Genomic DNA, 11,285 nt, shown 5'->3' with positions numbered 1-11,285 from the left:
CTTTTGACATAGCATCTGTAGTACAAGCGAGCATGTTCAGTACTCACATAACATACAGCTTTATACCTGGACATTTCATGACACGTAAGACATTGTTCCAGAAACTAAGGAAAAAATGGGAGAGTGTTAATCCAGATGTTTGGTTACAGGATGCTTTTTATAATAGAGGCTGGCACTTGGTAAAACAGTGTTTTCAAAACCTGTAAAACAACCTGAAGTAAGCAATGACTTAAGAGCAGGAAGTCACTTGTCAAGGCTTACAGAACAGCTTTCATCAATTACCTTGTCACAAGCTGAAGTTACTCTCACACAGCTTTCATCACTGACTTTCAAGAACAAACATCTTTGAACAGTATCAGATGAAATCTACATTTTATTCTATGTATTCACTGGTGCTTGCTTCAAGGTGGGGTAAGTTATTTTTCAAAACCACAGGCCAATCAGTTATAAATCAGTAACATATGCTGGAAGGTTTTGGGTTGGGTTTTTTTTTTTAAACAACTAACTCCACACTTCTGTAGTAACAGTTTGGTATGTTAAAATTACCAGTCAGACTTCGTTTCAAATGAATTAGACAACTTTACTAAATGAAAAACCTACATTTAAAATATGCATTTAAACCAAAATGGAATTAGAAAAGAGACTTAAATCCATTTTTAAGAACTTGCTCACTGTGTCAGAAATCAATATATCTCTCGCATTATATAATACGCCAGTTCATAAAACGTAAGTTACCAGAATCCTCAATTTAACATTTTCAAAGACAATACTGAAGTCAAGAGTTTTACATCTACTGATGCACATTTAGAATGGTATAAATCTGAAGCCTTCCCCCAAAGAATCTTACAAATCTGACAATATTCAATAAAAGCTTTTGTAGTTGTAGCCAATAAGTATTGCATCTTAAAGCATCACAAATCTATGCCTTTCATTTGTCCTACCATAAATTCTGTATCTTCCCATTTGCCATTGTTAACACTTTTAAGAAAGGAGAAAACTGAAAAGAAATACTGCATAACTCTTGATCATGTACAGAAATTATTGCTACTATAGTACACTACAAAGCAGAAGTCTATACAATAGTATATGAAATTTGATCATGAAAATCCGAAGGATATAATCTTTAGTGACATAAGCCTTATAGTTGTGTTGGACTTTCCTAGAGCATTTTCAGCTCAGCACTCATCAGCTAGTTTGTCTGTTGATCACCATCCATTTAAACACATCCTCTTGTTAAAAAGGGTGTCAAGCTTTCGAAGGCTTAGCAAATAAGGATCGTCATGTTCTGTGGACTATGTAAGATGAATTTGATGCAGGTAAAGGAGTTACCTGGAAGCTAAGCATGCCAAAGGTGTTTCATGCTAATAAAACTAAAGCCAAGGTACCACATAATCAAGTTACCAACTAATAGGCAATACCATTTTTGTCCTAAGTTAAATGAAGTGCCATAGCACAGTGTAACATCAATAATTTAAAAGAGTGTAGTGCACAAATTCATCATGTGGCAGTTTAAGTTAAAAGTCAGAACAGGTTTTTCTGTCTCAATTTCATGTTGGCTGTCAAGCTGTCCAGTCTGGGCATTTTGGGCTTAGTAGTTTGCCTTGTAATCGCTACCATACAATAAACTTTGCATGATGATGGGGCACACATTTGGGCGGCATTATTATGAACAACAGGGGACTAGGGGGAGGATAAGATATCAACGGCTGTTCTAAAAAGCCCCTTCCTTATTTGAGTTTCAAAGAGAGAGCCTGGGAAATAAGACTAGATACCATATTTGCATCATTCTAGCTACAAAATAACCAAAGTAAAAGCAATCAAGCAACAATAAGACCACATTACACAAATGGAACATCATGCTCTCATCTGGTTTAACTATTACATCAAGTTTTAACTGGGATGTTGGTCAACTTTTAAAACCGTGGTAAATGTGAATATGTAGTTGCAATAGTTTTTTCCTAATTTCTTTTTAACTCTATGCTGGATATTAGAACTTGGAGCTATACTTGTTACAATACAGTGTCGCACATCTTTCTACTAGAAAAAATTAATAAAGATCCTTTACCCGTCTCTTTTAAGTTAAACGTGTGACATCATAAAGGGTGTCAAATGGCTGGATGGTTTTACAGTGCACACTTATTATATACTGTAATATGGAGTTTTGTCCTTGACAGATCTGATGGTGGTTCTACATTATTCCTTTCTTCACCTCTTCTTCGGTGGATTAGCTGTGCGAGGTGGAGTGACTGGGCGCCCAGAATTCAGTCCACCATACTGGTACTTGGCTTTCTTTTCAGATGGTTTCAAAATCTTAGAGAAAATAAAGAAGTTCTTTTGAGTCAGAGACAACTAAGAGGATTTAAAATACTGTTAAAGCCAATATGAAATGTCTTTCAGCGGGAACAATAGGGGCAAGGGCAAAATCACACCCCCCACCATACAAATTTCTTAATCCTACAAACAATACTAATACCACTTCTTAATCCTTCTAGTTCTACCATCACATTGGGGTGGGAAGGTGAAAGGAGGTGCAAATATGTCCAGGAAGATGTAGAGAGAAAGTCTGCTCAGAGGAACTACACAAAAAGGGCCATTAGTCTGTGTAATTTGGCCCTCTGTTCACTACATATGACTAAAGAATCTCCCAATTAAACTCTGAAATGAGCATCTGAATAGAAGGAATAACTTAATATGCAGGAGTTTGTAAAATACCAAATCCCACACAGTTCTCTAGAGAACAGTTGGTTTGCAGTTCTAATTGTCCAAACACCAGCCTGCTGTGCAGACCTTTCTTTAGCTCAAGTACATCACACTAGACTAATCATAAGCATGTCAACGCTCAGTCCTTGCAGCCCAAACAGTAAAGTAATACTTAATGTACAAATATATCATACCTGAAAGGAACACATCAGAGTTTCATCCACACTCATCATGCCCCCTGCATTGTCAAACTCTCCACAATAATTTGGAGCTGAGAATAGGGTGACCAACTGCCGTTTAGCAAAGAATTCATATCCATCTTCAACCACCTGTCAACACCAGAGAAATCAATACAGCTAACAAAAAAGATATATTTTTAAGAAGAAAGCCAGACTTGAGGGAAACAGGACTTAGATGAAAATAACTCATACAAAAGGTATTTTATGTCTTGGCTTTCAGACAGGACAGGTTCAGTCACTGTCTTATCTGGACTCTGAATGCCAAATCAGGTAGCTTAACCTGTCTGAAACTTCCAATATTAAATATGCATTAGCTTGACTGTTCAATATTTTCATACTTGAAGTCTGATTATGCACTGCCAGTTTAAGTATTACCAGAATTTTATGGCTTATACACAGAATTTGGATGTTTGACCTATTAGTTCAGAACATGCAAGGTCTGGATACCATCTATAGAGCAACTGTAACTTAAATTTCACTTACACTGGTGACTGCACAAACTTCAAGTGTAGGCTTTTTTAGAATTTCGTTGCTTTAAAAGCAAAGTGGTTCTCCCATTTTTTTCCCCCTTCTAAAAGCAGAATTCACCTTTAAAATTGAGCAAGTAGTATGATGCATCAGCTAAGGATGTGCCTCTTCCCCAAAATAGAAGCCTCACGTAATGTAGCAACACTAGTGCACCAACTGCTCACTTTGGTGCAATCACCATGGCCTTTAGAAAGAACTGAAATGACTAAAGGAATGAATACAGGAAACAGGTAGCAATCTTGATCAGCAATTAAGGAATCTTAACATCCATTCCAGACAGAGTGACCTCTAACATTTTATCAGTATAATTACAAGGAGAAACGTTTAAGTGCTCCAATAGTATAACCAAGCCTAAGAGTGACACACAGTAAAAAGCCTATTTTTGTTTCATAGCAGGAGAGTGCTTTGTTTATGACTAAATAATGAAACTGAATGTTATGCAGGAAATCAAAACCCGATGTCCACCTAACTAGGACATCTGCTTAAAAACTTAAAAACTGAAAAAAAGTGTAATTAAAGATGGAAGATGCCAAAGATAACTGATTTCCACACATTTCAGTAGGTCACGCTTTCTATGCACAAGTAGTCTAGATAGCTGAACCAAAATGAAGGCAACAGTGAAAGCTTTTGTGTTACAGATTTGATGTGGAAGCATTCAAAATGCATTCACTTCCATGAAGTGAAGCATAGGTTAAGTTCAGCCTCAACTACTAGAGAACTGACTACTACTGAACTGGAAGAACTCAAACTTCAGTATAAATCTCAAATTCAAGTCACTTTGCCACTTTAAACCTGGAGACCAACTCTGATGGTTCTTCACATTCAATTTAACAGTAAACAGGTAATACAAAAGAAGATCAAAAGGGGACTCTAGCTGTTAGTATTTTACTTCACTGACAGTTCAATATGAGTCAATGGATGGACATAGCCTTACAATCTCTTTGTTAGAAGATTCTACACCCCACCTCCCAAAGTAACACAATGCAAAGTAAGTTTCCAATATATACCAATAAGCAGCAAAGAGGCAGGAAACCTAGAAGGAGAGGTTTAAAGAAGCAACAGCAGCATAATTCATACCTGGTGAGCTCGACAGATTAAATCCAGATCATGACGATTCAGAAATTTACTGACCACATCAGCACCAAAAGTAAAAGAGACCCCACGATCATTTTCACCCCAACCTTGCACATCTTTGTCTGGGTCAGACCACAGCAGGTCACACAGCAAGCCTTCGAAAGATAACACAAGTCAGGATGCTAGCTTTAGGAGGTACCATTTTACAATGTAAAACTGTTTTATTGCAATTACCAGAGCAGCTCTCCTAGAGATAATAAGCCTTATCAACAAATTCAACAATATTTGAACTGCAACTCAGACAAAATACATAGTCTGAGGATGTCTGATTTGTTCCCACACAACTGATAGTGACTTACTTCATATCAAGGCAGAGCCAAGCAGTTCTCTGAAAGAATATTTAATTGTAATATTCAGTGTGTTTACAGTGATCATTTGAGGACTTCAAAAATACAGCAGTGAGTGTATTTTAAGAGACAACTATCAATTTTACAGGGCACCAAAGAAGTTTAGTTTGAAAGCCGCAATAAATTCTAAAATCCTATTCAAGGCCAGTCATAAATACAGCAAATAAACTTCTACTGCAAGCTTCTGAACATGGGTTCACTTTGATCCTTACCTTTACTATACTTTAAGAACCTTACATGGTTAAATCCAAATTTGATGCAGCAAATTTATGATGTATGTTTTTCAGGTAGCATGTTCAGTTTGCTCAGAACTAATGTTAACTCTTAAAAAGCATCATGCCAAACAGTCTGGAACCTAAATTAGAGCAATAAACCTCTCTGGCGTTTTACCCCGATCATGATCATTTTTTTTGCTGCCAACAAAAAGCCAGCTAACTGGAGTTAAAACTGGGTACATAATTTCTCTAGATCAACTGAAATGTCTTTAATACATAGAACTTTCAAAGCATTTTCACATGAGAAAAAACGAGGCCAATTCAACTACAACTCAAAACAAAAAGCATTAGAAATGTTATTTCATGGTTTTCCATGAAATTTTACTTTTCCTTACCTGTGATGACTACTGCTTAGGCATCTAAATACCTAAGAGCATTGTTTCACAATCTGAAAGAGATGCCAGCAGGCTTCTCTATCTGGCACTCAGAAGCCTGATTTACAATTGCATCTGGTTATTTGCTAAACAAAGCACTGAAGACACTATTTCTTCAATAACAGATCCTTCAAGTCGTAATCAAGCAAATCTAATGTCTGAAACCTACTGTGCAACCAGACCATTCTGAATTTACATTACAGCAATCAAATGGTCTTTGATGCCAGCTACAGTTCCTCTCCAGCAGAGGCTAAGATTTTATTTGCTTTTAGAAGACAGAGCAAGTACAACTGCATTTTAGATAAAATATCTATCCAGAAAAACTACTGAATACAAACAGCATATGACAAAACCACCTTAATTTACTGAAATTTAGTTCTACCCTGAATGTTTTTCAAAACAGAACAGTTGCACTGCAATCCCTAATGGTTTGTTATAATGAATTTCCAACAAGTTACAGAAGATGCTTGTCTCAGCTGCTTAGGAAGCACATTCTCTCCTCAAAAATCAAATAATCTTTAGGGCTATACACAGCAGCAGGCAAATCTGTGCCATAATCTCTAGCAGTGGTCTAAAACTCGTTGCAGGGTTTTGTTAAACTAAAATATGCTGCCCAAGTAGGTTTGTATTTAAACATGCAACATCTCTCACTGCAATAGCTTAGGTTGACCAGAAGCACACTAACACAGCTGATACAAGGTATTCAAGGTTAAACAAAAGAGTGAATTAGATTCTTAATAAGCCAAAACTCAAAGGGCATAATTTATGCCATGGCCTCATAAAATGCAAGTATTTTAACAGTTACCAAAGGCAAGTGATTGGAATACAGTCATATTTGAGCTAACAACTACCAAAGCCTGTAAAAATGCCACCAAAAGAAGAGATCTTTAAATTGCAGTTAAGATTGACAAGGTTTTTTCCATCAAGCTCAAAGAATAACATACTTATCTTGGCACAAGCCACACAAGCATCTACCAGAATTTCTGTAGCAACAAAACCATTCACCATGTGACACCCCTCCACAAAGGGATAGCTTTTGAGGACTTGTAACTTCCACACAAAAGTGAGACCATTTCAGTTTATTTTTACTTTTTTCACAAAATTTACTTCTATTCTATAACATCAATTCCCTTATGTAGGTCCAAAAGGCCAAGGCCTTCAGTGTCATTAAGCCACATCCACTCATGCCTCTAGCTGGATATTTCATTTTGCCTCTGTTGATAAGCATCCAGGTATTACTTCTGAAAGCAAAATAAAGACAGCAAACCACTCCATAGATCAAAAGCTTTTTTTAAAAAAAAGTCTATGCTTATTTTTAGGAGGGACTAAGAATACCTATGACTTCAGTGGAGTGTCCATGGAAACCAGAACGACATTCTGCAGGGGCATTCCTGGAGTGGGGGTGGTTCAAGCAGTAGTATTAGTCTGTTGAATAGAACTACCTTTCCCAAGAGCTCTGATAAATGTAAAGATTGACCTGCTTGCACTGACATTTATTTGGTTATGCATCAAGTGAATTATAAGTAGCATAAAAGGAGAACAATGTAGTAATTTACACCACAGAAGCACTCATTTACCAGTCCAGCAATGCTTCTCTGTGTTGAGTCTGTGTACATATCAGCTTGCATAGAAATTCTGTTTTTTAAGGGGCAGTAGATGTATTAATTAGTCCCTGAATTAATCCTACACATCAGCACTGAGGAACATCACAGGAAGTAGAATTCTTCTATTCCAATGTTTAACTACCATAGTAATTTGTATTTCAAAAAAGATTTAGATGCAATCTCTGAAGTTAGTTTCAGACCACGGTTGAAACCAACGCTTAAATATCCCTCTGCACTTCTTGACAGTCTTTTCAATTCCCTAGTAACAAAATTTGGAATAAATGGGACAGATTATAAATGAAAGCATTCCAAAGAATATTGTACAGAAAGCACTGGAAATTTGCATCTAACACCTATATACAAAAGTATTAATGTATGAGAAGAAAATTTCATGACTAGCACACTGATCTAAGAAATTGAAATCCCAATCACAATGAAGCAGGAGTTACACTTTAGAAATGTAAAAGAGGAAAGAGGCATGGCCCCAAGTAGAGAGAAACCAAAATACTTTAAACAATGGGAATCTTTAAACAGTTATGCTCCTTGATAGACTAAAAGGTTGAGTGTGCCTAACCAAGGTAAGAAAAAGAACTGCCTATTTAGTTTCATTAGTTCTTTCATTAGAGTTCAAAGTTCACTTCACAGCAAACGTGAATCAAGTACCCATACACAAGTGATGTGTCCTGCTCTTACAAGTAGTAACAATGTGGGCAATAACCTCCAAAAGGTCAGATAAACTAGCTGTCTTAGTAACAAGACTCATGCCCTGCACAGAGATCAAAGAATGTTTTACTGTGAAGAGAGGTTATGTTAAGCAACTCCATTGCCTTCACAGAAATTGAATAAACCTATTATATCGTTAAGAGTAAGTTCCATGTGACTGACCTGTGTCAGGAACATCTGTAGGTCTCATAATTCTCCGGATCTGCTCCATTGACTGGAGATCTGGAGACAGCCCTGTAAGTACAAGAAAACAAGTGACTTATCTACACCTTTTACCTGTAAAAAGGGTTCCGTAGAACACACAATTAGAGGTTCAAAGTCATACAGCATCCATTGTTTCCACTGCAATATAAACAAAAGACAGTTTGCTGTAAGACAGTTAAGGTCCTGGACAGAGAATAATAGAAGTGAAATTAGTAAGAGGATGGAATTGTTTTCCCAGCATTCTTTTAGCCTCAAACAGAACTGTACAGTTAAACATCTCTTACAGAGTTTAGGAGAGTAAACCAGTGAAGGATAGCATTCCTATTATCTAACACACTTAAACAAGATGTTGGTGGCCTAATTTACAACCACCTTACTTTCTAAAGGCAAAGAAAAATGCTTAGCTTTAACAGACCACAAGCTAAAGTTGCCTGCAGGTATGACTGGAACTGTTAAGTCACATAACTATTTTAGTGTTTTGCCACACATCAGCTGAGCAGCAGTCACTGGATGCTGTAAACAAATACTAGACAATGCAACTGTAATACATAGGCAAAGGTGGTTATCTAGTACAGTTCAGCTGCTTAGTCATTCATAAAACCATAGTACCTTGATTCCTGAGAACCTCATTTATCACAAAGACACAACTTTCCAAATAGCTTTATCATATTAACATGTAATTACAGTCAAAGCAGGGGATTCCACTGAACAACCTAAGTACACACTTACAGAACTTTTCTACTGGAGCCATACAGGCATGGAAGAGAACCTACCAGATGCTCTTGTATCTTAACATGTCTGTAAGTAAGGGTCTTGAAGTGACCAAGATCACATAATTAAGTTGCAAATTTGGAAATAGAGCATGAAGACCTAATTTGTGATGAAACACATTTCATATCAGTAAGTGATATCCGTTTGACTCAGTCCAGAACTTTGAACAGAACAGAAGAAAACCTGTATTGGAAAGGAGTCACCACCTAAAAATTTTCAGCTGACAGCTTGCATACAGTGGCAATACACTTCACAAGAACAGATACTCCAATGCATTTGATATAAAGACTGAAGAATGTTTCTTCGAGTATTAAGATTTTCAGATTATTTTTGTTGAAGCAGACTTATGATAAAAGCTCTCTATATCACATCAGCATGTTAAAAGCTGTCTTCACAGTATTACCATGAGGTTGTGGAGGATGGCAGAAACCTTACCTTAAATGGTGTTTCAAAGAAGTTTTGGTCAATTCTACTTACACAACAATACATGGAAACCCATATAAACACTCAAGTAGATAATCAGCTTCTAAACTTTGACCAACCTACCACTTCCTCAGAACTGATCTATTTGCATGCAGATTATGTTAGCACAAAGGCATGTGGATTCTAGTCCCGATCCTACTCTGCACCACACCCTCTGAGATAGCAATGGACAATCTCAGTGAAATAAACTCAACCAGTTTCTGACCTTCTATGAGGTTACAATTCTCAGCATTTCAGGTGGCACCCAAAATTAGAAGATCTTAAAGAATACATTACTACAAACCATGTCTCAAACCTGTAGTTGTTACATTTTGTGCCTGTATGTTTGTAGACCTCTCTGTAACCACCCAAGAGGTCTTTTCCCAAGTATCTTCCTAACACCTTCCTGCACACATAAAAAATAGCTAATATTTCAGTTCAGATCCATAGACAAAAGCTGTATATGATCAGCATTAAATGAAGGAAATAATGCTAACACAGGCTACTCAAGCTCACTGTCAAGCTGCTACCGCTACTGTGTGATTGCCACAGCCTGCTGCATACTGAAAGAAAACAAAAAACTGCACAATTGAATTAAGTTGTCTTGTCACAATGACAGTTATGCGCAGAAAAAGTCTCTTTCAATAGACTATCTTCTTGAAGCATAAGAGATCCCCCCTTCCCTAAGGGAAACAAAATGAATTGTCATTACTCCTGGCAGACTCAACAAATCCAGGCCGTAGATTTGACCAGTCCTTGATCAGGTAGAATTGATAGAGATTGATGGCTACTTATTTTTATAGGGTAATCTGGGAAGCTCATCAGGTCCCTTTGGATACCATGTAAGATTATCAATTAGACTTCACCTTCAACATACATTTAGTTGTCATCAATGCCACAAGAAAAACAGAATTCCAGAAAACTAGGTAAATCCAGTGTTCTAAACTAACATGACTCTCACCTCAGAGCTTAAATCCAATGCGATAAGGCCAACGTGTTCCATCAACATGACACTACAACACAGACTTCATTTATAGAAGCTTGAAAATAATCACATAAGGTCTCTAAAGATTAGAACTAGAGAGTGGTGCCATAGATAAGAGGACAACACTGTTCAGAATACAAAGCAGAGCAAAAGAAGTCAGGAATGGTTATGGAATAAGCCTTAAGCAAGCAAGACAAAGAGCAAGTTGGGAGAGGATCACCTTAAGAAAAGGCCAAAATACGCCTTGTATGAGCAATGTGGAAAGAGGGTGGTCTTGGGAAGGAGACAACAAAAGATCCCTCCAGCATCATGAACATATGGAGACAGGGATGCCAAGAGAGGTTTGATTTATACTGTGAGGTAGAGAACTCAAAACAGTAGGTGCTCATTGAAGTCTAGGTAAAAAAGCTGACTCAGGATTTCAAGCTACTGTACACAGCCTGCTGGGGGTAAGTTAGGTGCCTTTTGTTTTACTATGTTATGCGGTTTTGCAAAGTTTTATTGTATATCCCAGAGGACAATATTTTTAAAATAAACTATGCAAAAATGCGCAATATAGTAAAAAAGGCACCTACCTTTTATCTATATGCTAGCTTCAACCTCCAGCAGAGTTGAATGGTTTGTGTTGCTGCCTCAGTGTTTATTATAGTAGTAACATCATGAAAAGGCGTTGACAGTCCATGACTTCATGGGATCTGGAACGCAGTCTGGATAGGATTGGAGAAGAGTGGAAAAAGGGCAAAACTTACGTATGTGCTGAATGTCCACTTTCATTTATTAGGAGCACACAGCACATTTAGTAATCTTTCAACTTTATTTCACAGCCGCAGATCAATTGTGAGCGATAGTAATTTCAGCTAGACGAAGCCTGTACAAGTTTAAGGGACAATTAGCATTCAGGGAAGTAATAAATACTGCTTTTCATACAAGGATCCTTAA

General features: G+C 37.2%; 1 protein-coding gene across 1 annotated transcript in view; it reads right to left on the bottom strand.

Moving 5' to 3' along the window:
• Nucleotides 1-559: 559 nt before the first annotated feature.
• PPP1CB (protein phosphatase 1 catalytic subunit beta) overlaps nucleotides 560-11,285 on the bottom strand; it is a 28,062-nt gene continuing 17,336 nt past the window's right edge. The window contains exons 5-8 of the mRNA XM_084261433.1: nucleotides 8,087-8,158; nucleotides 4,545-4,696; nucleotides 2,895-3,029; nucleotides 560-2,310 (exon numbers count right to left, since the gene is read on the bottom strand). Of these exons, the coding sequence (XP_084117559.1) occupies nucleotides 2,206-2,310; nucleotides 2,895-3,029; nucleotides 4,545-4,696; nucleotides 8,087-8,158 (464 nt within the window). The 3' untranslated portion in view covers nucleotides 560-2,205. The remainder of the gene's footprint in view (nucleotides 2,311-2,894; nucleotides 3,030-4,544; nucleotides 4,697-8,086; nucleotides 8,159-11,285) is intronic.

The sequence above is a fragment of the Gallinula chloropus genome, assembly GCF_964237585.1.
Source record: "Gallinula chloropus genome assembly, chromosome: 3".
NCBI classification, from domain to species: domain Eukaryota; kingdom Metazoa; phylum Chordata; class Aves; order Gruiformes; family Rallidae; genus Gallinula; species Gallinula chloropus.
This window is presented reverse-complemented; position numbering and strand designations above follow the sequence as displayed.